Raw genomic sequence first — 26,174 nt, 5'->3', positions numbered from 1 at the left:
GCAACCCCATGGACGGCAGCACATCAGGCTTCCCTGTCCTTCGCTATCTCCCAGAGTTTGCTCAGACTCATGTCCATTGAGTCGGTGATGCCATCCAACCATCTCTGTTGCCTCCTCCTCCTCCTGTTCTCAATCTTTCCCAGCATCAGGGTCTTTTCCAATGTGTCGACTCTTTGCATCAGGTGGCCAAAGTATTGGATGGAAGCTTCAGCATCAGTCCTTCCAATGGATATTCAAAGTTGATTTCATTTAGGATTGACTGACTGGTTTGATCTCCTTGCTGTCCAAAGGATGCTCAAGAGTCTTCTCCAGCACCACAGTTTGAATGCCTCAGTTCTTTGGTGCTCAGCCTTCTTTATGATCCAGCTCTCAAATCTGTACATGACTGCTTGAGAAGACATAGCTTTGACTATACAGACCTTTGACAGCAAAGTGATGTCTCTGCTTTTTAACACACTGTCTAGGTTTGTCATAGCTTTTCTTCCAAGGAGCAAGCATATTTTAATTTCATGGCAGCAGTCACCATCTTCAGTGATTTTGGAGCCCAAGGAAATAAAGTCTGTCACTGTTTCTATTTTTTCCCCATCCATTCATCATGAAGTGATGGGACCAGATGCCATGATCTTAGTTTCTTGAATGTTGAGTTTTAAGCCAGCTTTTAAAAATATCATGAGTAAGCAAAATAATAATAATATGTACTGAACTAAGCACTGTTTTAGGTGTTTTGCATGTTAATTCATTCTTACAACAGTGTTGTCAGTCAGATATTATTGACTCCAATTCACAGATACAGAAATTGAGACTCTTAGAGATACCAGGAACAAGAAACAGAGCTGTGATCTAATCCAGTCTTTCAGACTCCAAGCCCAGGGGTTGTGCGCACTCTGCACACCAGCCCTTCACACGTGGGGAAGCAGTGCTCACACATGGGGTGCAGGCTGGGCTCAGCTGGAAGTAGATAAGAACCAGCCTGCCTGTAGTGTTCCCTAACTCAGTGTCCGAGGGTGAATCCAAGTTGGTGACCTCTGCTTGGCCTCCTTTCCTCTGTACTTGGCTTTGGCAACATGCAGCCTCAAAAGGCACCACGGAAGAAAAGAAAGCCTTTCGGGTCAGATGTGGAAAGAGGTGCAATGGCAGGGTTGAAAGTGGGTGGTGGTGATCCTGTACTCACATCGCTTCCTTGTCAAAAGTCGGGAACGTGGAGTTCATCCTCCTAATAAAGTCTAACCTTCTCTGAACTATGACTCAAGACCCAATTGGGACCAATGAATACCTAATAATTCTTTTTGGAAACAGCACTGGGCTTTGAGTTAGGAGACCTGCGCTGGAGCCTGGCTGAGCTGCTCTCTGCACAGCCTTGGGAGAGTCAATTCACATTCCCATGGTTCACTTGCCTCCTTGTAAATATGGATTTAATAATACATATCCCTTAGACAGTTGTAAAGAGAACAGAAGACAACTATATAAAAGTTCCCAGCTATGTGTCTGATACAGAGTTAGGTGCCCAAGAAGTGTGTGTGGAATCTCCAAGGTGCTTTCACATTCATGATGACTACTTGATCTCACAGCATCCCTGTGGAGTTTTCAATAGGTACCTGAGGAAGAGAGAAGTCAAATCATGGAGCCAAAGCCCATAGCTTGCTGACAAGGTTAAACCTACAAATCATGTCCTCTGTCTCTCAAATCAACATATTCCCAAGTTATAGCTTTCCTGCAAAAAATTTTTATAACTGAAGTCATTTAAAAAAGTATTATTTTTATCTGAGATTCAGAGAGGCCATACAGCATGCAATAAAGATATAAGAGAAAAGGCCACACATTTGCTTGAAAGAGCCCAGGAATACAAGTTGAAGTGGAATTGGGCATTCCATGCATAATTCATTCCTTGACTTGGAACCATAAATTTAACCTGTGTCTGCTGTACCCTAAAGCAATCTATTAAAAGACGAACATCCTCCAACTAAGAGCTATAGTCAGTCCAACTGTGTGTTATCATGTCCACTCCCTGAAAAAAGAGAAGTCAGAAAAGAGTGGGGGAGAAGGGGTAGGGATAGAAAAGAAAAAGGAGGAGAAGGGAAGTAACTGTTGCTAAAGTCAAGTGCCAACTAGAATTCTTCTCTCGAGGGGTCAGCTTATGCTTGGTAGGTGAGTGAGTGAGTTTAGACAAACCATTTGCATAGTCCTTGGGTATCACAACCCATTGGCAGAGCCACACCATTCAGGCTTTCTGGGTGGAGAAGTTTAAGATTTTCATCATGTTTTGGTAGGAGAAAGTGAGATTCTTACAGGCAGTTGGCATCCCCTGTAGGTGGTAGCTGACAGGGGATCCAGGTGGCCCTTGAATGCATTCCCAAGGCTTGGTCCACTATTTAAAGTCAGGAGAAGGGACACACCTGAAGGAAACGTAGGGGCGAGAATGACTTAGTATCTAAGTTCTGTAGCACTGCATCCCTTTTCTTGTTCACGTAACCATCTCCCTGCTCTCCTGGGAGCTCTTTGAAAGCACGGACCACACTGTCCTTGTGTATGAGCGGTTCCTCTCCTGCTTAGCACCTTGTGGGGCATCCATCAGGAGTTCCGCCAGGGGCAGGCACACACAGAGAGGAGCTCATCCCCCAGTCAGGTACTGGAGATGCACTCAACGTGCTTTAGTGGTGAATCAGTTTATATTTACTTCATTTTGAATGTCAGTACATGCATCATGCATTTCTGATTCTGGAACTCTTGGCACTCTGGGTGTTCGGGTAATGCTCATAACCCAGTGAATTTGGGGGGTCTTGGCAGGCAGAGCAGTGCATGATTCTAGATTGCTGTTGCCTCTGCCTGAGCTTGGGCCCACACTGGTTTCCAGACTTGGCCTTCCCCCAGAGCTCTCTCTGCCGGCTTCCAGCCTCCCCTGATTCTTTACCTGTTAGCTCACGCAGCTGGAGGGGTTGAAGGGAAGGCAAGTCGGGGGTGCTAGTATTGGAGTCCAACTGCAGACCGCCTAACCTTTGTCCCAAGCAGGGCTTCCCAGCCACAGCTCAGATTGGGTTGTTTTGAAAGTGGACACCAGGGCTAGAGTCCTTAATACCGTGACAGTCTCTCTGTGCCTGGCACTGGAACTAAATATTTATGTTGGCAGAAAGTGTAGGTTGTCGGCCTGAGTTAGGAGATAAGAAGGCTGGGTGTTGGCGTTGGGGAGTAGGTACGCTGCCTGCAGGGTCGCACAGCCCCTGGCTGATCATCTTCAGGTCCTGCTTTGATGCACCTGGACTAAACGAGAGTAGAGACATTGTGCCCCGTGGCCGACACCCAGCCGGGGGAAACTTTGGACATCTGAATTCCGGCAGTCAGTCCACACCATCTTTCCCAATGCCCTCATTTCACGGGCTGGGAAACTGAGGGTGGGGCATGGTTCAAGGTTACACTGTACATTCAAGGGGACGAAACTAGAGTCTGGATCTTCAGCAGCCTATTGTAGCCTTAGGCCTGGGGTCAGAATAGCTGTGTAACCTGGGACAGGTCGCTTGAACTCATTGTGCCTACCTGCAAAATGAGAATGACTTCTAACTCTGGGATTACATGAAATCATGGAAGCAAATGATTTTAATGTTAAATACTGCCAAAACTCTAATTTGGGGGTCAGTAATCTTTTCTCTAGAGGTCCAGATAGTAAATATTTTAGGCTCCATGGACTATATGGTCTCTGATGCAATGACTCAGTCCTATCACTTTAGTGTGAAAGCATCTATAGAAAACAGATTATAAGGAAACCAAAGTAGCTATGTTCCATTAAAACTGTTATTTACAAAAACAGGCAGCAGACCAGATTTGTCCCGTAGTGTGCTGACACCTACTCTAGATGCTTGGAAATTGTTCCACTTACTACTGATAACATAACAAATGACCCCAGAAGGTAGTGACTTCAAACCACCATGTGATTGTACTAATGGACTCTGTGGGTTAGGCATTCAGAGCGCAGAGGTCAGTGCTCTTTGTTCCATGAAGTCTGGAGCCTTAGCTGCGACGGTTCAAAAGTCGGAGGTGACTCCACTTGAAGGTTCCTTTACTTTCTTTCTGGAAATTAGACTGGAATGACCTGAACACCATGACTTAGCCTATCTGAGGGGTCTGGCTTTATAGCACCAGGGTAGTTGGACGTTTCGCATGAGAGGCTCAGGACGCCAAGTGAGAATGTTCCAGTAAGCAAGGTAGACGTTGCATAGCCTTTTATGACCCAGATGAACAGTGTCCTTTCTGCCGTGCTCTGTGAGTGAAACCATGCATGAACCTGGCACATTCAAGGTGAGTGGACATGCTCCTCTACCTCTCAGTGGGATCGATAGCAAAGGATTAGGGTTGGGGGAACTCATTTTAAAACCGTTATAGAAAAGATCCATAATTTAAGCACACACACGTTGAATAATGGTGAATGCTGATTATGTAGCACTTACTCTGTGCCAGGCACCATTTCGAGTTCTTTATTCCACCACCATCCCTTTGAAGGAGGTAATGTCATCATCCACAGTTTAAAGACAAGAACGCCAAAGAACAGAGAGGTTAACTAACTTGCCCAAAGTTATAAAGATAGTGGGTTATAGAACCAGCATTTTGGACTCAGGTAGTCAACTCCAAAGCCTGTTCGAATCAGAACCCATTCTGCCTCTTTGTGATTATCAAAATGAGAATGCTCTTTCTACTCTTTAAGCAGAACTACGTTAAGAGGAGGAAGGTGGGCATGTGGGTTCAAGGGAGGGAGGGACAAATACTTACCTGTGGCTGATTCATGTTGATGTACGGCAGAAGTCATCACAGCATTGTAAAGTAATTATCCTCTAATTAAAAAAAAAAAGCGATTAAGATCCTGAGTCTTCCAACTGTCCAGTGTCTAGCAGGTCTTCCTATCAGCAACCAGTTATGATCATTATAGCACACCCACTCTGGGTTCAGACTGTCCTGAGCATCATGGGTAGGCCAAAGAAAGAAGTATGATGCTCAGTTTCATTCATAAGAAGCCTAGAATATGAGTGGGAGAGATTGAATTCTGGTTTAATTCTCACAGCCCTGTGAGATGGAATCTTGATCACATTTTACCTATGAGGAAACCAAGGCCCAAGGGTTCAGTTGTTCCCATCCAGTAGCTGATGGAGTTCAGACTCAAGCCCGGATCCTGACATGCAAGTCCATGCTGTTCACCATAGACTCCAATGGAAAAAGATCTGGAAAGGATCACACTAGCTCTTTCAGAAGCAAACATGCTCAGTCCCTGGAAGATCAAGTCCAGCCCATATCCCTTGATGCTGATCTTGGTTTAGTTCCCTCCTTGCAGAGATGCTTAAATATATGGCTCAGATGGTAAAGAATCTGCCCACAATGTGGGAGACCCAGGTTCAATCTGTGGGTTGGGAGAATCCCCTGGAGGAGGGCATGGCAACCCACTCCAGTATTCTTGCCTGGAGAATCCCATGGACAAAGGAGGCTGGTGGGGACCCTTTCCATGGGGTCGCAAAGAGTTGGACATGACTGAAAGATTAACACTTGCAGAGAAGAGAGACTGAGCCCCAGAAAAGGGCCTTTGGGTGTCCCTGGAAATCTGACTGCCCAGACCTCGAGCTGGAGCTGGGACTCAGGGTTTGTTTCACCACCCCTGCCTTCCACATTGTGCTAGGAACGCCAGGGAGGGGAGTGATGGCGGATGGTGGTGGCTTGGGAGGGAGGCGGTGGGGGTGAACTTACGGGAAGTTGTTTGCCAAAGCTGTGTGGGGGAAGGAGGATTTTACAAGACCAGGGCCTCTGGCCTGGAAACATCTGTTTCCCTTCAAATCAGCAAGGAGACTCTTGCCTCCCCAGAATGCCTAAATCACGCAGCGGCTGGGGAAGGGCAGGCGTTGGCTTGGAGACTTCAAACGCATTTTCCCGTCCTCTCGGGGACGCAGTTCTGACGTGGACCTCTGAGCCCCTGTCCCTGCTCTTACCCCCATCAGATCTGTGAGAAGCTCTCAATGCCAATTAAAGTCTCAGTTTCATTCTCTCACCCCTGCTGTGAGGGGGTCCCGGGGTCTCGGATGGGCCCGACAACAGCTTCCTCTCCACATACCCTCCCCTGGTCTCCACTAGGAGAGCTTACTCTGGGTGTAGTGGGAGGGAGTCAGAGCCTTGGGCAGCGGCTTAATAATAATGTAACAGTAATATTGATGACGATACCCACAGCTCGCTCTCTTTGACTGCTAACATGCCAGGCCTCATGGTGAGCAATTCAACAACGACCCCATTTAGTGGGTTTTAATATTGATTCCTATTTTCCAGGTGAGTTAACTGAGGCAAGGCCTCACATAAATAAGAAATGGAGAGCTAGGACTTAAAACCGAATTGCCTGATTCCAAAGCCGTGCTTTGGGGCACTCTGTTATTCTGTCTCCTTTAATGGCCTTTTAATCTATTCACATTTGCTCATTTTGACAGATGGGGAAACTTGATTTCTAGACAGTGGAGTCAGTACAGGTGCCTTATAGTTGACGGAGCCACTCGCTCAGTCAGTCACTCGTTTAACAGTGTCTGCTGAGCACCGTGCGGCTCAGGTGTCTGGTCACCAGGCGGAGCATCAGGCAGAGAGATGGGCAAAGCCCTGTTCTGGTTCTGAAGACACTCACACACTCATGCAGGCAAGGGAGAACTGTCTGGGCACCAGCCCAGTCATGCCCCATGGGCCACGACCTGGCACTATGCAGGGAGGGTGGGTGGAGGAGGTGAGGGCTGCCTGATGCTCCAAGGACAAGGTGGAGGAGGTTAAGTGGAGAAGGAGGCAGGGGGCCCTGATGAAGGGTGCGTTGTGTGCAAAGACAGAGAGATGAGGCCCGTTAGCAGTGGGATGTGGTTCCACTGTGAAACAGGTAGGCAGTGGAGACCAGTCAACAAGGCTGGATCTGTGGCCAGAGTTTGAGACTCCCAAACAGGAGTCTCAAACAGGTAGTGTCAAAGGGAGGGACATCAAGGAGTCACACTGGGGCCCGTGGTAAGGAGTTTGTGCTTTGTCCTGAAGGTGGTAAAGAAACATTGAAAAAGACTCTGCATTTGAGTAGTCAATCCCAAGGTACGTCCCCACTCATTGAAATACCGATACACTGAAACCGGATTGATCTGAGATCTCACAACCCATAGTCTCTGGGACATGAACTCAAGTTTTCAACCACCTTGGCCAGTGTTCTTTCCTCTAAAACAAAGTCAGAGGAAGAGTAGCAAGGATTTGAGCCTGGGGTTCCAGGCTCCTAAATAGCCCATCCCACTTGATCCTTGGAGCCCCCTCTTCTGTGATTATCCCAGAGGGGCAGCTGGGCCCCAGTCAGTCAACTGTGCGAAAAGCAAGGTGGCGTGGAGAAGGAGCACTAGAGGAGGGGTCGGGAAAGCCAGGGCCTTTATTCTGAACTGATTGGCAACAGGTCCTTGGGCGAGTCTGTATCCTCTCCAGGCCGTGGTTCCCCCACCTGTAAAATGAGGTTGTAGAGCTTGGTGATGGCTCGGGAGTTCTCCTCCTCTGTCACCCCCTTCTCCTCCTGCCCTCAATGAATTTGAGTTTGAGTAAACTCTGGGAGATAGTGAAGGACAGGGAAGGCTGGCGTGCTGCAGTTCATAGGGTCACAAAGAGTCAGACATGACCGAACAACAGCAGGCCCTCTAGTTCACATTATCAGTGGGTCTCAGCCCACCTGCACAGGTAAAGATGAAAGAACCGAGCCGAGGTCGCCAGCAGCTCCCTGACCTCGGAGGAACACAGGCTCTGACTGTGTCCCCTCCTGGTGTGTCTGTCTTGCCCTTTCCACTCTGCCTTGTGGGTGTGCACGTGTGTATCTGTTTCTCAGTCTCTCTCCCTTCTCATTCTCTCCTCCTTCCCCACATCAGAGGCTGTCACTTTCTTCCCCTCCAGGGCTGCCTGGTCCCCTAACAGCTTTCAGATGTGGCTCTGGAACAGTTCTACAATTACAGCTGAGACAGGCAGAGAGCTCATGGCCTTGTGACTTCTGACCCAGGCCCGTGAAGCTAACATCTTCCTCTTTCTCCGCCGCTCCACCCCCACTGGCAGGGTGGCCCGAAGACTCCTCCATCCTGAGACCTCTACTGACACGTTGGGTCACTCTACTAACACAAACAGAAACTACCTTTTAGGGAACAAAGATTAAACCAGGCCGGCCACAATCATTAACATCATTGACTCTGGATCCTGAACTTGTGAGATACAGTTAATTTCACCCTGTTTTACAGATGCAGAGACTGAGGCTCAGAGACAGGGAAGTGACTTCCCAAGAATACTCAGCTGGCAATTGGGGAAGCAAGATTCTACCCAGGTTTTATCATTTGAAAACCTAAGACTACTTCTTTCCCAGCATGCTGTTACTCATGCTGCTTGGCTAAGCAGAGAGGTAACACCGTACCCTCTTGATGGAGGAAATATATTACAGGAACACCTTGGAAACATAAGTTGCTGACGGAAAAGCATTGTTTAAATTTTTTTCCAACTCCTCATATTTGGAGATTCATTCACATGTTTTATTAACTACAGCCTTCCATGTTCCCCTCAGATAAAATGTCTCTCTTTCTCTTCTACTCCAAGAAAGTACTCTTGCCCAAGTAAGTGCTCTTTATATGACCTTTATAAAAGTCTGCAACTTACAAGCCACTTTTCCCGGCGTCACTCTGTGTAATCCTTGAGACTGCCACACACTGTCTGTACAGTTATCCCCATTTTGTTGATGCAGAAATGGAAATTCAGCAATGAGATGTGGTACGTTCAAGTTCATTCATTTACTCACATAGTTAAAAGCGCCTTTCATGTTCCTTGTACTGTGTTCAGTGCCAGGATGTCGCTCTACCCAAGCTGCAGGCCAGGCTTTGGTGTCTGCCTCTGCCACTTTCTAGATGCCGCGTATGTAGTAAGTGCTTACGCCATGGCATCAAATGTGGTCCTTACCGCTCTCCTTTGCCCCTTGCTTATTCTCACATCCCCAAGTTTCACTATGATCTTGCTTCCAGCCCTTCTGCAAGGCTCCTTAGTCAGAACTCACCTCGTTAAGCACTTGTACTTCACATTCATCCACATTGACCTAGGAAGTGGACAGCAGCCTCCCCACCCCAGACACATGATGCAGAGAGGTGACCTAAGCACAGAGGGGTAAGTGACTAGTCCCCTGTCACAGAGCAAGGGAATAGAATGGAAAATGAACCCATGCCTGGCCATCTCCAAGACCAGACTTCCTCCTCCGTCACTTTCTGCTTCCCTTGACTGAGATAATAACTGGATATAGTAAGGGCTAGAACAGAGCTCTGCTCACAGTGCTGAGATGTAACAGGTGGAGAGAGATGATGTCCACATATCACAGTGCTGTTGTTCTCATGACAAAGGCTGAAGCCAAAAGACCCAGAAAGCATATGGATAGTTGGGCTTCTGTCTGAAGATGGGGCCAAAATATCCCATATTTAGGTCTCTAAAGTCACATATATGAAGTTTAGACCCACACTTGTTAGCACTCCAAGTTAGCTGATGAAAGATAAAAGGTGAAATTAGATTTGACAATATAGTATGACTCATTTGAAAAGACCCTGATGTTGGGAAGGATTGAGGGCAGGAGGAGAAGGGGATGACAGAGAAGGAGATGGGTGGGTGGCATCACCAACTCACTGGACGTGAGTTTGGGTAAATTCCGGGAGTTGGTGATGGACAGGGAGGCCTGGCGTGCTGCAGTTCATGGGGTTGCAAAGAGTCAGACATGACTGAGTGACTGAACTGAACTGAACTGAAGAACATCATCTTTGAATTCAGACAGGCCTCACTGCTGCTTAGTTAATATGTAAAAATAGATCAATTACTTGACCTCTTTGGAACCAACATCCTTATCGATTAAAATGCAAGCAATCCCACCCGAGTGATACATTTAAAGATTAACTGGAATATGCATGTAGAGGACAGGCACTGATGAGCACACACTAGACGGCAGCCACGCCTCACATGATGTTCAGGCGCTGAACGAGGGTTCCGGCACTTGGCCCAGCAATTCTGCAAGGAGGAACTTGTTTCCTTTATTTTACATTTGAGACATAGGCTCAGAGAGGATAATCAACTAGCCCAAGGTCACACATCTAGTGAACCTCAGAGCTGAGGTTTGCGTAGATGGTGATCGGGCTACAAGGCTGCTTCAGGGCTCTGGGTGACCTGTCCCCTGCTGGACCCATCCCCTCAGTCGCCATGGCAGCAACCTGGTAGGACGTTAGTGCTGACCTTCCTCCAGGGCTAGGAGGTGTCTCCACGGGTCTGTCATGGACCTAGTGGCAGTGACTCGTAGCAGCAAAGAATGTGGAGCATGTATGGTTCTGAGCCTTGCTGTCAGCTCCGCTCGTGGCATCTTAAACACAGACCATCACAACGGACTGACGGATCCCCACGTGCACCAAGGCTTCCTAGAAAACTCAGGACGATGTTGTTGTACTATCTGAATTACAGTGAAACTCAGAATCAATGTCAAGGAATAAATTAGACACACGTTCTCGGGATGGCATGAGTACCTCTCACTGCTCTTCAAAAGAAAAAATGGGTTATTGTTAAGAAGGAGATTTTAACGCACAAAGAAGACAAGCAGTCTTTTCTCCAGAAAGATATTGGCTTCTGCTTACTGTGCCCCTTGTACCAAGAAGTTCTGATGCATAGTGCCTTTTATGAAAACCACCTTTGGGTTATAAAGCCATGAGGTGTTAAAGCTGAGAGGGGCTGTGAGAGTCCCAAGTCCTGACCATCTGAGCCTGCCGTGTGGACCCACAGCAGCAAAGCAGAGCTGAGAGTACAGAGCATCCGGCTTTCAGAGGGAGACAAACCAGGGAACAGGTCCTGGTTCCTTCATTGTCTGACTCTGATTTTGGACCAATTGCCTAACTTTTTCATCTTCAGTTTCCTCTTCTGAAAGATGAAGATAATGTGGGTGATTATTTTCTCGGGTTTTCATAAGATTAGAAAAACACGTGGAATGGCACTGTTTCAACATAGTTGGAATTTGGCAAGTGTGCCTAGTGGAATTGTATTTTCACAGAGGTGACATCCACAGACCTTTAGCAGAAGACAGTAGCTGATAGTGGATCAACGCATGGGCTCTGGACTCAGACACACCTCGACTCAATTTCCAGTCCCAGTAATTACTATGGTTCTGGGCAAGTTGCTTTCTCTCCCTGAGCCTTGTGTATAACATAAAGAGAATAATAGTAGCTATCTTTTAGGATCATCTGGGGAAATTAATTACAGTAATACAGATGAAACTGCATGGGTCAGTGCTTGACACATGTTAAGAACTTTGCACGTAGTTAATTTGGAGAACCAAGTCGTATATATTAGCTGCCTAATATGTGCAGTCAATCAGGGCTCACCATTCTGTGACTTGGCAATTGTACTGTTACGTCCATTGGTGGGACTAGAGCCTGCCTGCCAGTGCAGGAGGCCTAAAAGGTGTGGGTTCAGTCCCTGGGTCGGGAAGATGCCCTGGAGGAGGCCGTGGCAACCCACTCTAGTATTCTTGCCTGGAGAATCCCATGGACAGAGGAGCCTGGTGGACTATAGTCCTTGGGGTCACAGAGTCAGACATGACTGAAGCGACTTAGCACACCCACAGCACGAGGCAAGTTGAGGTTTTGGAGAAGGAGGAAAGGAAAGCAGAGCCCTGGAGTGTAGTTTCTTGTGCTTGACCCAGGGAGCCCCTGGTCCCACTCCACACTCCTGCTCCTACCCGTGAAGGCTGCCGAAGGAGGGTGGCGTAGCAAAGATAGGGCACTCAGACGCTTAGCCCTTCTCACTTCTGTTCAGATTGTCACTGGCCTCCGAGGATGATCTCTTCTTGAAAGTTTATTCACTCTTTTGGCTTTATTTAATTTCAGATCTTGGAGATCTGGAGATGTGAAGCATCAGAGAGCCTTCCCAAAATAGGCCAGAGGCCTGTGTCTCCTCTGGGACTGGACCCCACTCCACCATGTTTGTGGTTTACCAGTTCTCTCCCTCTAATACCACACAGACTGCCTGCCCCACCCTCCTCATACATCATGGAGCTGCAAGTGCCAACACTGAAAGTTGGGGACATGCCTTGTACCTGGACTAACTCCCAGACTTCCTATCATGGCCCACTCGGTCCCCGTCATCTCTCTTTGCTACGGTCACACCAGCTCTCTACTCCTTCAACAGTCTGGATCATTCTCTCCTCAAGAACTGTGCACTTACTGGTCTTTCTGCCTGGAATACTCTTCCCCCAGGTCTTCCTCCCATAAGCTAGTTCCTTCTCATTTTCAGGTCCCAATTCAAACCTCTCAACAAGAAGGCCTTTCAGGACACACCTGTCTAAAGCACCCACACCTGCCTTCACTTCAGGCTTTACTGCATGATCCTGTTATATTCTTTCTCATATGCACCATTGTCTAAGTTTTCACTTATGTTTTGTTTAGCTTTATGCAAGCAAGGACCTTGACTCTCTTGCTCATCTTTGTAATCTTAGCTCCTAAAGTAATTCTGACACATAGTTAATGCTCAGCTGCTGCTGCTGCTGCTGCTAAGTTGCTTCAGTCGTGTCCGACTCTGTGCGACCCCATAGACGGCAGCCCATCAGGCTCCCCCGTCCCTGGGATTCTCCAGGCAAGAACACTGGGGTGGGTTGCCATTTCCTTCTCCAATGCATGAAAGTGAAAAGTGAAAGTGAAAGTGATGTCGTGTCCAACTCTTAGCGACCCCATGGACTGCAGCCCACCAGGCTCCTCCATCCATGGGATTTTCCAGGCAAGAGTACTGGAGTAGGGTGCCATTTTCTTCTCTAGTAAATGAAGAGATTAGGTGCAAAATGCCCAGCAGTCAGTTGGTTTCTCATACACACTTAGTGACTATCTTTTTTTTCTTTCCAGATCATTTCTCCTGCAGTCTAATCATCCCCAAGTTCTTTCAACCATCACTCCTGTGCTATGATTTTTGTGTTCCTCCTTGCAGCTTCCAGGGCCTTTTGCTCTGAAGTCACAGCCTCGTGCTCTCTTTTCTTGTTGTACCACAGGTTCACTCTCTACGCGGTGGATACACGAGGGAGGCACTCCGAGCTCAGCACAGTGACCCTGAGGACCGCCTGTCCACTGGTGGATGACAACAAGGCAGAAGGTAGGTGACCCCCCACCCCGCCCCATTTTCTTCACTTCCAGAGTCCTTCCCATATTTTCAGTCTCTAAATTCTGCACCCACCAGTCACCATCCACCACTCCTTTTCTGCCTCCACACACACACACATACTGGCACAGGGAGAAGAAAGCCAAAGGACTGGAGGAAGAACGTGGAGCTAAATGAATCAAAGCCATGAAGGAAATTGAGACTGGCCGACAATATCTTTGCCAGTGTACAGACTTGCTCCTCTTTTATAGAATATGTGTTCTGGCTTTGAGGAAAGGAATGGTGGAGAGTCAGAACCGTATGACTGTGTTCTCCCCCTTGGCCTAGGCTTTTAGAAACCAATCCCTTTCTTCCACTTCAGTGTGCCCTAGAGCTGGCAAGTAGGTGGCACGTGGAGGACCACTAGACTTTGCTGCACCTGTGGCAGACATCATTAGCTGATCATGGCCGATATCATTAGCTGATCATGGCAGACATCATTAGCTGATCACAGCACACCTTCCCATCTAGCCCAGGGGTGGCCTCAGAATTCTCAGCAAAGAGCTGCAGTCAGTAACTATCCGTCAGAATCACCTGGTCTATGAAGTTGTAAACATTAGACAAAACACCTGAAAAAAAAAAAAAGAACCAATAAATCAGATCCACCATATACTTAGTTCTTAGACCACATGTAGATACAATTTCTACAAAGATGTGATGGTAGCTCATGAATCCTGATGGTGCTTCAGTTCAAGGTGAGCAAGTATTTTCTAAGAGCCCTGGTAAAAGCAGTGTAGAACAGACGTGCTCTCCATCTTTCAGGAGTTTTCATTCTAGGGGGACAGAGAGAGACATTTCTTCAGATGGCTCAGTCATAAGCTTGATGATCAGGCTGTGTATCAGATAAGAAAAGACACTGAGATATTGAGTCTTATTAAAAGAGAGGGGATTTGAGATGGATTCCTGGTAATTTTTTTATATTATTATTTTAAAAGGACACATGAACATGTTTTTTTTTTTTTTTAAGAACAATAAAAATCAGAGTAGAAAGCCCTAAAAAGTAAATGATCCTCCTATCCTGAACCCAAGTCCCTCAAGTTCTCCTGAAGGCAGTTGTTGTTAAGCAGTGACATGGGGGTGTACATAAATTTTGTTCAAAGTCTTAAAAGATGAAAGAATGTGGCTTCTGTTCAAGAGAGCAGCCCATAATGAATTTTAGTTACATCAGTTAGCAGGAATAATGGAAAGAGTAGCAATTGCCATGAATGGCAAGCAAAAGAGTCTAGATTTTTTTTTGAAAGATTTTCGAATGGAGAGTTGTTAGACCTGATCACAGAAATATGTTGGAAACATTGCAGAGAGGAGGTAGAAGTAGACCACTGAGATGAGCTCAAGACACTTACCGGAAGCCTCTGCACTTGTTTGGAATTTTCTGCTAAGTCCTAGGCACAGACCTCATGTTAACGAGCGCAATCCTAAGCGCTAACTTTGTGCCGACCCCGTGTCAAGTGCTTTATATCCACCTTTTAATTTAGTCCCCCCAATGCCCCTCCTGTGTGTGGATTATTATCTCCAACTGATAGATAAGAAAATGGAATACAACTGGTCAATGATATATTCAGGATGGAATGAAGGTTTATTTGCCCCAAAGACCACACAGGTGAACTCCTGCTTGAATACGCCTTCCTAGTTGTGAGGCATGCCTCCATCCTCCCCTTTTCCTCCCGTCCCGTGATCTGTGCCTGCACTTCCTCCTCTCCCCCAGAGATAGCTGACAAGATCTACAACCTGTACAATGGGTACACGAGCGGCAAGGAGCAGCAGGCCGCCTACAACACGCTGATGGAAGTGTCTGCCTCCACGCTGTTCCGCGTCCAGCACCACTACAACTCACACTATGAGAAGTTCGGCGATTTTGTCTGGAGGAGCGAGGACGAGCTGGGGCCCAGGTAGGTGGGTGCGTGAGTGTGAGCAGAGCAGTAGATGCTCCCTGTTCCCATTTGACTTTATTGAAGCCTTTTCTCCATAGGCTGATAATGGGCTTTAGGAAATAAAGAAGGGAGGCAGTCACTCAAGTCATGTCAGGACTCAAGGTGGGAAGCGGGTAAGGAGAATGAAAGAATCTGGGAATTTTAGCTTCTTGGACTTCTGGAATGTTAGATAAGAGAGAGACTTCAACGCTCTTTCAGTCAGTCCCCTTACCTTCCACTTTCAGTTTTAGAAATGGGAAACGTAGCCTCCTTGAGGACATATGTCCTAACCAACGTCATAGAAGAGCAGTGGCAGGGTCATGGACCCTAATCTAGGGCTTTTCCTTCTCTTTCATAAGAAATCCGAGTTGTCTTTTTTTTTTTTTCTGGAATAAAGTCCACTAGTGACCATGACTAAATGCATTCACAAATTCAACATGTATTAAGGCGCGATTTTTTTTTTTTTTTGTCACCGGCAGTGACTATGCCAGCCACAGTGACAGGTGCTATAGAGGAGTCACCCATAACTGACACACAGTCAGTATCCTCTGAAGCTTCCCGAAGTAGCTCTGCAGTGGGGGCTGTGTTTCACATCCTGCACCCAGCAGTGATATCCACTCATTCATTCCACACAGATCAACAGCCCCCTTCTTAGGTTGGTTGTTGGTTATGCACTGTTAAAAAGGCAGAAGCAGTCCCTACCTACGTGTAGCTCACTGTTCCACATAATTAAGCAGTTGCAAAGAATAGGAAAAACCAATATAGTATAGTAATGCATATATGTGAGAGTTGGACTGTGAAGAAGGCTGAGCGCCAAAGAATTGATGCTTTTGAACTGTGGTGTTGGAGAAGACTCCTGAGAGTCCCTTGGACTGCAAGGAGATCCAACAAGTCCATCCTAAAGGAGATCAGTCCTGGGTGTTCTTTGGAAGGAATGATGCTAAAGCTGAAACTCCAGTCCTTTGGCCACCTCATGCGAAGAGCTGACTCATTGGAAAAGACTCTGATGCTGGGAGGGATTGGGGGCAGGAGGAGAAGGGAACGACAGGATGAGGTGGCTGGATGGCATCACTGACTCGATGGACGTGAGTCTGGTTGAACTCCAGGAGTTGGTGATGGACAGGGAGGCCTGGCGTGCTGCGATTCATGGGGTCGCAAAGAGTCGGACGCGACTAAGCATCCATGCATATATATGGAATCTAGACAAATAGTACTGATGAGCCTTTTGGCAGGGAAGGAATGGAGATGCAGACATAGAGAAAAGACCTGTGTACACAGCCGGGGAAGGAGAGGATGGGACAAACTGAAGAAGGAGCACTGACATATATATGCTATCATGCATAAAATAGACAGCTGCTGTATAACACAGGGAGTACAGCCTCGTGCTCTGTGACCACCTACAGAGGTGGAATGGGAAGCAGGGGAAGAGACTCAAGAAGGAGAGGAGATATATATAATTATGACTAATTTGTGTTGTCGTATGGCGGAAACCAATACAACATTGTAAAGCAATTTTCTTCCAATTAAAAAAATAGAATAGGAGTAATAAGGGTCGAAAGGACAGAGAGGAGCCCTTTGGGGACGCGAGGCCCAGGCACCCAGCCTGGGTAACCCAGTGAAGCCCTCCCGAGAACTGAGACTGTGAGGCCTACGGGGTGAGTTGGGGTCAGGCACGTGGAAGAAGAAGACCAGAGGTCTGGGGCCACAGGAGTAGCCTGTGAGATGTAGAGGTACAATACTATGTAGAGCAGGGCTTAAAACCTCGTAAATTCTGAAATTATCCTTTGCCTCCACCTTTATGATTATTGTGGGCTTCCCTAGTGGCTCAGATGGTAAAGAATCTGCCTGCCATGCAGGAGACCTGGGTTTGATACCTGGGCTGGGGAAGATCCTCTGGAGAAGGAATGGCAGCCCACTCCAGTATTCTTTCCTGGAGAATCCCATGGACAGAGAAGCCTGGCGGGCTGCAGTCCAAAGGGTCGCAAAGAGTCAGACGTGACTGGGCGACGAACACTTTCACTTTATGATTTTTACCGTATTCCCATACTGTCTGCACTTTATTTTCTGTTTTGTCCTTAGGCCCGCTTATTGCAAGTATAGTTGAAAAGAAAGCACCGTATCACTGTGTAAAGGGAAGACGAGCCCCGTCTACCCTTAATAAAAATTAAACTTAAGCATTCAGTACAATGGAAGAAAAAATACCAGAAAACAATGCAGTTTAAGCCTTGCAGAGCCTGAGGCTTTCCTTTTAAAAGGGAAGATTAGTGAGTGTTAGAGAAGCACTTTAAAACACAGTCCCGAATTAAACCTTTCCCTCTGAAAGTAATCTGGAGGAGGGCAAGGGATTGAAAAAGGGAATCTAAATGCTTTTCCCCGTTGTGATTCATTGTTGTTTAATACTGGACGTGTGATCTTCCTGAGTACCACCTAAAATCCTTTCTCCTGCCCCAGGGGAACCCCTTCCACACTTTGGTAAACACTGCTTGTGGAGGAACTGAAAGAATTTCTGTGCAGTCGGAGCAAAATGTGTGACAGCAGGAGTGGGAAGAGATAAGACAGGAGAGGTCAGCAGAGGCCAGTTCCGAATGCCCTTTAAGCAGGGTTAAAGAGTTTGGATTATCTCTCTAGGGTAATGGGAAGCTTTTCAAGTGTTTTTCACAGGGGGAGATGTTATCAGATCTTCAAGGGAAAAAGATCCCTCTGACAGCCACTGGCAGCCCGGACTAGAGCAGTCCTGACCAGAGGGAGGCAGGGAGGCCCCAGAGGCTGTTGTGATACTAAATCCAGGAGACAGAGTGCAGTGCTCCAGGCCAGGATCATGTCAGTGGTACTGGAGAGAATTGCATGACTTCCTGAAGTACTTAGTGGGCAGAGTGTTATGCTTGAAATAGCTTTAAAATTACCCTGTAAAACAGACAAAATAGGGTATCCTCCCCAGTTTATGAATGGAAAGGAATTGGAGGCCCCCACGGGGTTAAATGAGCGGCACGGAGGCACACAGAGTTTGCTGTGGGGTCTGCTTCTGCCCTGAGCTTTCACCCCGAGCCCTTGCAACACGTGCAGTAACCTTCGAAGAATTCAAGGCTCCGTTGAGGGATAAAAGGGGTCTTTCCCCGGGGCAGACCTTATCTGTTCTGTTGGATCCTGGGTTTGTAACTGTCTCCCTCTCTGTTAGATAAAGGCTAAAAGAGAGCAGACAGACAGACAGGAGCACAGAGCCTCAGATGAAAGCTGCGGCATGAGTCACCTCGGCTAGCATCTTGCCCAGGCACGGAGGAAGGCGTTCTCCCTTTATTGGGCTTTCCCACAGGCTTCAGGGAATTTGGGTGGAAGCTAAACCAGAGCTTCACTCTCGACTTTGTCTTTATCATCTTCTGGGATCCTTTAAGACCCTCCAGGACATCAATCTTCTGGAAAGCCTTTCTGGTCACTCAAAGAGGCAGAACAACCCACTCAGTAATGGACAGTGATAACCCGCTCACCTCCAGCCAGCTGGTCACCAGCCACTGTCTGCCAAACCCCGCCTGTGCCACCCAGCTTCCTCCTTCTTAGGTCTTTCTAGTCTCTGGAGGGAATGTGAGGTTTCCCTGATGCCCCACGCTTGCACGAGCGGGAATCAAGACAGCTGCATCCTGATCCATCCTGGCACTGCTGATAAACTCACCAGGCAGCCTTGGTCTCTCTGGGCCTGAGTCTCTTCATCTATAAAGATGAAGAGACTTTCTCTCTTTTCTTTTTTTTTTTTAAGCAGTGAAAAACCTGTTTTCTAAATAAAGCTTACAAAGAGCCCCAGCTCTTAGCTAGAATGCCAACTCCTCAGGGAAACTTCTAAAATTTCTACTCTATCACACCCTCAGGTTTTAATTTTATGTGTTGTAGCTACTAGTTTAGTATCTTATATTGCTTATCTATTTCATGGTGGTGGTGGTTTAGTCACTTAGTTATGTCTGACTCTTGTGACCCTGTGGACTATGGCCTGCCAAGTTCCTCTATCCATGGGGTTTCTCAGGCAAGAATACTGAAGTGGGTTGCCATTTCCTTCTCCACGGGGTCTTCCCAACCTGGGGATAGAACCCATGTCTTCTGTGTCCCTGCACTGGCAGGTAGATTCTTTACCTACTGAGCCACCAAGGAAGTCCACTTATGGGCTTACTTATGTGTAATATCTTATCTCTAAGATATTATCCCCACCACAATGTCAATTTATAGTTTATACTTAATGTCCTATCCACTCAGGTGATAAACCATGACTTATTGAATAATCGGATAATGGGATGAGTGGATGTGTAAGCCAGATGACTACAGAGCTGTTCTGGTAGGAGTTAGAGGCCGTGACCTGGAGCCCCCTTGCTGGGTCTCCTCTTCAGCTTCCCCGCTCCAATCCCAAGGATCCATGAGGTCTACCTGAGCTATCAAGGACCACAATTGGAAACAACTGAACTCTATAAAATCTAAATTTTTCTGGCTTAGAAATAACATTATCAAGAAATGCATTGCCCTTGCCAATATTGAGAGACTTGAAGAGACCCTCACTTATTAATTTATAGAGTCATTGATTCTTTTATTGCACTTGCTATGTGCCAGACCTTGGGCCAGAAGAAGACAGCTCCTATCTTTGACAGGCTTTGCATCTAGTGAGAAAAAGACTGAAATACGTCACAAGAAGCATGTGATAAAGGGGGTGGGCAGCGCATTTTAGAGCAATGTCTGTCAGACTTTCGTGTGCAGGAGAATTACTTGGAGGTCTGGTTACAATTTAGATCAACTCCGTGTCCTGGAATGGGCTTGAGCATCTGCATTTCTGACAAGTTCTTAGGTGATACATGGCAACCCACTCCAGTGTTCTTGCCTGGAGAATCCCAGGGACGGAGGAGCCTGGTGGGCTGCCGTCTGTGGGGTCGCTAGGAGTCGGACACGACTGAGCGACTTCACTTTCACTTTTCACTTTCATGCATTGGAGAAGGAAATGGCAACCCACTCCAGTGTTCTTGCCTGGAGAATCCCAGGGACGGGGAGCCTGGTGGGCTGCCGTCTGTGGGGTCGCACAGAGTCGGACACGCCTGAAGCGGCTTAGCAGCAGCAGTGTTACTGGTCTAAAAGCCCTGCTTTGAGTGACAAGGGTCTAGGTGCAGCTGTTGGTGCAGCTAATCCTGGAGCTCGAGGAAGAGTTCCTGGAGAGGACAGTGAGTGTCTGCTCACAAGTCCAGAATAAGCAGGAATCCTAAAGGTGGGAGGGGAGGCGTGCTCTCGTTAGAAGGAACAACCAGTGCAAGGGTGTGTGTGTGTGTGCACGTGTGTGTGTGTGTACTCAGTTGTATCCGACTCTTTGTGACCCTATGGACTGTATTTCACCAGACTTCTCTGTCCAGGGAATTCTCTAGGCAATAATACTGGAGTGGGTTTCCTTCTCCTCCTCCAGGGGATCTTCCTGACCCAGGGATCGAGCCCTCATCTCCTGCGTCTCCTGCATTGCAGGCAGATTCTTTACCACGGAGGCATCAGGGAAGCCCCAGGAGTGAGAGAGGGCAGGGTAAGAGAATATACTTCAGTCAGGAAGGACAAATCTCAGGGGAGTGGAGAGTTCAGGGTGAGGAGGAGAAGGGAAGGCCGAAGACGGCAGCTGAAGTCATATCATAATGGCTCTTTATGAGCCCTATTCATGAGTCATTTTTCTTCCAAAAGCTGGGTCAGTGTTTTAAAGAGAGGATCCTTGTGGGTAGATGTACCAGCCTCTCAAATGTTAGCAAGTCTGCAGAACATCCAGGTGTGAAGGAGAAAGGGCAAGACCCTGCCTTGGGTTTCTGTTCTAGCTTCATCACCAGCTTGCTGTGTAACCTTGGACAAGTTGCCTCTCCCCTCTGGGCCTCATTTACAACACAAAAGGGCTGGACTCCAAGGTCCCTTCCAGCTGCAGAGAGGGAACCAGGCAGCCTGAAGGTCATAGAAACCAGAGAAGAGACACACCAAAAGTGTCCTTTCACCTCTAGCCCAGCATGGCATGTTCTTCAGGAACCCAGGATGGCTAGGACAGTAAGAGTTTTTCCAGGAGCACCCTAGTATCATGAGATGAACTCTGTTAGGATTTTGTTGGCCTCTAACCACCAAGCCCCCAAATGTTCTCTGCTTCTCCTTGGATCTTTGGTTGGGTACCCCTATAAAATTTGGTGACAAAAGGGTGACTCTTACTGCTGCCTAAATCCATCAGGTCAATGTCCTCTGGAGCTTGGTTCCCATGGCAACCACAGGTTCCTGCAAACAACGCTCAGAGAAGACCTGCTGACACCCAGCTGTCCCAGCCATACGGTTCCTATTGGGAGACCTGAAAAACTTTGCTTATAGGTGGTCAGGGGTCAGAATTTGCTCCAATCAAATACCCTTGACCACTCCTGAGCTTCTCAATCCTCTCAGGTATGTCTGATGGAGAGAGAGAAGAGAGTCAGCACTTGAAGAGATTCTGTTTCAGTGAAATTGATCTGTCTAGAGTAAATGTATGTCTACATATTTCTGTTTTTCTTTATATCATATAATGCTTTATTTACATTTTACAAATCACTTTTACATTAATTAATTTGAAAATATTTGCTACATTTTTCAAAATATCTTTATTTTCTTTTTTTTTAAACTCAGTTATATACGTATACATATTTTTTTAACTAGCAGATAATTGCTTTACAACGTTGTATTGATTTCTGCCATACAGAAATTTCTGCCACGTGACTCAATCATGAGTATACATATGTCCCCACCTTCTTGAACCCCTCCTACCCCACCTTTCTGGGTTGTCACAGAGCCCTAGGTTGAGTTCCCTGTTATACAGCAACTTCTCACCAGTTATTTTGCATATGGTAATCACTGCCGATGGTGACTGCAGCCATGAAACTAAAAGACACTTACTCCTTGGAAGGAAAGTTATGACCAACCTAGATAGCATATTGAAAACCAGAGACATTACTTTGCCAACAAAGGTCCGTCTAGTCAAGGCTATGGTTTTTCCTGTGGTCATGTATGGATGTGAGAGTTGGACTGTGAAGAAGGCTGATCGCCGAAGAATTGATGCTTTTGAACTGTGGTGTTGGAGAAGACTCTTGAGAGTCCCTTGGACTGCAAGGAGATCCAACCAGTCCATTCTGAAGGAGATCAGCCCTGGGATTGCTTTGGAAGGAATGATGCTAAAGCTGAAACTCCAGTACTTTGGCCACCTCATGTGAAGAGTTGACTCATTGGAAAAGACTCTGATGCTGGGAGGGATTGGGGGCAGGAGGAGAAGGGGACGACAGAGGATGAGATGGCTGGATGGCATCACTGACTCGATGGCCGTGAGTCTGAGTGAACTCCGGGAGTTGATGATGGACGGGAGGCCTGGTGTGCTGTGATTCATGGGGTCGCAAAGATTCGGACACGACTGAGCGACTGAACTGAACTGAATGTATGTTCTTTACTGCTGCTCTGAATTTGTCCCACCCTCTGCTTCCTCTGCTGTGTCCACAAGTCTCTTCTCTGTGTCTGTGTCTCTATTCCTGCCCTGCAAATACTTTCATCAGTATCATTTTTCCAGACTCCATCTTTATGTGTTAATATATGATATTTGTTTTTCTCTTTCTGATGGACTTCACTCTGCATACTAGGCTCTGGGTTTGTCCACCTCACTAGAATTGACACAAGTTCATTCCTTTTTATGGCTGAGTAACATTCCATTGTATCTATGTACCACAGCTTCTTTATCCACTCATCTGTCAATGGACATCTAAATTGCCTCCCATGGCCTGGCTGGGGTAACGAGTGCTGCAATGAACAGTGGAGTACACAGGTGTCTTTTTGAATTATGGTTTCCTCAGGGTATATGCCCAGTAGTGGGATTGCCGGGTCATATGGTAGTTTTATTCCCAGTTTTTAAAGAAATCTCCATACTGCTCTCCAGAGTGGCTATATCAGTTTACATTCCCACCAACTATGCCAAAGGTTTCCCTTTTCTCCACATCTTCTTCCGCGTTTATTGTTTGTAGATTTTTTGAGGATGGCCATTCTGATTGTAGGTTTGATTTGCATCTTTCTAATCATGAATGATGCTGAGCTCTTCTCATGTGTTAATTGGCCATCTGTATGTCTTCTTCAAAGAACTGCCTGCTTAGGTCTTGTACCCGTTTTTTGAGTGGGCGGTTTGTTTTTCTGACGTTGAGCTGCACGAGCTGCTTGTGTATTTCGGAGATTAGTCTGTTGTCACTTGCTTCATTTGCTACTATTTTCTTCCATTCTGAGGGTTGTCTTTTCATCTCATTTATGGTAGAGACGCTGTATTTCTGTTATCAGCCCCTGTTGTTTCCATGGCGGACATGGCTAATAGATAACAGAAATCATTCCAGGCTTGATTCACTCTAGGCTGTTTCTAAACATAACCAGACAAGAAGGATTTCCCACCTGAAAAGGATTAGAGCCTGTTATGAATTGTCACTGCTTTGTTCTTTGTGAAAATACCCAAGCCTGGGATGTCAGTGCACATTCTTCCGTCCAAGATGATGTGAGCTCTCTCCTTGGATATCTTGGATTCACTGTTTTGGAATTTCTAGGATGTTGGAAACAAGAGCAACCTTAGGCTCCTAGAACCATACTCCTATCATTGCAGACGCATTTTCATTTTTTTTTTCCTGCATATTTTGACATTTCAGAAATCAAGATCGACTGTGCACAATCGATGTGCACATTATGTTGCATTCTTTCTTCATTTCTTGAAAGGCTGTTATTAAATCAATAGCATGTCTTAAAATTGACAGTGTCTTAGACGGGCAAGACACGCTATGAGTCTGAACAAATGTCCCACAGAACATCCCCCACTAATAATATAGCATGTATATAATTATCTTCTTCAGTTGCTAAATTGTGTCTGATTCCTTGTGACCCCATGGACTGCCGCACACCAGTCTTTCTGGACCTTCACCATCTCCCAGAGTTTGCTCAAACTCATGTCCATTGAGTCAGTAATGCCGTCCAACCATCTCATCCTCTGTCGTCCTCTTCTCCTCCTGCCCTCAATCTTTCCCAGCATCAGGGTCTTTTCTAATGTGTTGGCTCTTCGCATCAGGTGGCCAAAGTATTGGAGCTTCAGCTTCAGCATCAGTCCTTTCAATGAATATTCAGGGTTGATTTTCTTTAAGATTGACTGGTTTGGTCTCCTTTCTGTGCAAGGGACTCACAAGCATCTTCTCCAGCACCACAGTTCGAAGGCAACAATTCTTCGGCGATCAGTCTTCTTTATGGTCCAACTCTCACATCCATATGGAAAAACCATAGCTTTGACTATATGGACCTTTGCTGGCAAAGTGATGTCTCTGCTTTTTAATATGCTTTGTCATAGCTTTTCTTCCAAAGAGCAAGTGTCTGAATTTCATGGCTACAGTCACTGTGTGCAGTGATTTTGGAGCCCAAGAAAAGAAAATATGCCACTGTTTCCATTTTTTCCCCATCTATTTCCCATGAAGTAATGGGACCAGAGGCCATGATCTTAGTTTTATGAGTGCTGGATTTTAAGCCAGCTTTTTCACTCTCTTCTTTCACCTGCATCAAGAGGCTCTTTACTTCCTCTTCTCTTTCTGCCATTAGGGTGGTATCATCTGCATATCTGAGGTTGTTGAAATTTCCATCTGTTCCAAACTGAAATACTTTGGGGTTTGTTGAGATTTAGTCATTCTTACCATCAGTTTAGAAATGAGTTCTTGGAAGACCTCATGGTTTCTTATGAGAGAACAAGAAGGACACAAAGCCAAATGTAAATATTTTTGCTAGTCACCTTACAAATCGTATTTCAAACCTGGTGTTGAGGAAATATATTTACACGGCAGTACCCGAGCTTCTGATTTTCTGTTTAATGGGGGTGGTCTGAGGCTAAACTGGATGTGGATATTCTGAAAGTAACTCCAGTGAACCACTGGGAAGCCATAAAACCGTGGCTTCATTGCACACATTCATCATACCAGCTTAAAAATGTGTGTATGTATGCATGTTTTCAAAATGGAAATGCCTTTTATTGTACTTTGTCCTAAAAGTAATTCTTGTTCATTCTGTAATGTGTAAATGAGACAGGTGTATATATATATAAAATTGCAAACTAAAATGTTGTTCCCTGGACTCCTAGTCTCTACCCAGAGATAAAGTTGGTAACAATGTGCACATATTTCTCCAGAGATCGATATGGATGTGACACGGATCTGCTCATGAGTAAGGAAACTGGTTCAGACTTAAGGATATGTTGACATCTGTAGACCGCATAGTTCCACTTCTGTCCACTCTGCTATGTTGATCAAATACATTCGTTTTGCTCTGTTTTCTGCCTATTTACACTTAATAGCACAAGTCTTTTCTTACAGATGCATATGCACATATGTTGGCTTTTTAAAGGTTCCTTCATTATATGAATTTATCGCACATTAATTTATCCCTCTGTTAAATAAAGACCAACTAGATTTCTTACTTTTTTATTGTAAACAAATATGTATAAACACTTGGCCCAGTTGCCCAGTGACTTCCTTAGGCCCATGTGATGCTCCTGTGTCACTGAAGATCATGTTACCTAGGTTTCTGGCACCTGGCGGGTCCTCGGTCGCCTGCCGTCATTGTCATCCCTGATCCTCAGGGTTCTCCCCTCTTATTTTCATTTACTAGAACATCATAACTATTTTCCTAAATGCCCGCCCCCCTTCAGGGACACACCTGATTCCTACTTGAGGCACTTCTGCAGGAGACTTGCTTTCGAGACAACCTTCCGCATCATGATCTGCAGTTTGCATGTGTCACTCTTACCAGAAGCGAGTGGGGTTCTCCAGCTGTGGCCTGACAGGCCCAGCTCAAATGGAAGACCTTATTTCCCTGCATCTGCCCTCTCTGCTTCCAGAGGTGGTGTTCCAGTTTGTTTGCAGCCGTGCCGTGCCACTGACTCTCATCAAGCTTGAGGTCAGCTAACACAGAGACTTAAGCTTAGCTCAAGGAGACAGAGATTAGGGAGAGAGGCCAACGGAAATGTTCCCTTGCTGTCTCTCCTCTTTTGCCCCATCCCATGGCTCCCTTAGAATTAGATTCTGTCCAATAACTGTG

General features: G+C 46.4%; 1 protein-coding gene across 5 annotated transcripts in view; it reads left to right on the top strand.

Moving 5' to 3' along the window:
• Window positions 1-26,174, top strand: part of ASTN2 (astrotactin 2) — a 1,042,634-nt gene that overhangs the window by 1,009,830 nt on the left and 6,630 nt on the right. For all 5 annotated transcript variants that reach the window (XM_086413912.1, XM_086413911.1, XM_086413910.1 and 2 more), the window contains 2 exons: window positions 13,037-13,137; window positions 14,888-15,071. In XM_086413912.1, coding sequence (XP_086270038.1) covers window positions 13,037-13,137; window positions 14,888-15,071 — 285 coding nt within the window. The remainder of the gene's footprint in view (window positions 1-13,036; window positions 13,138-14,887; window positions 15,072-26,174) is intronic.

This window comes from Bos grunniens, chromosome 8 (genome assembly GCF_055505025.1).
Source record: "Bos grunniens cultivar Pamir isolate PY7600 chromosome 8, Bosgru_T2T1.0, whole genome shotgun sequence".
In the NCBI taxonomy this organism is placed as follows: Eukaryota; Metazoa; Chordata; class Mammalia; order Artiodactyla; family Bovidae; genus Bos; species Bos grunniens.
Note: the sequence above shows the minus strand (reverse complement) of the source record. Positions and strands in the feature narration are given on the sequence as shown.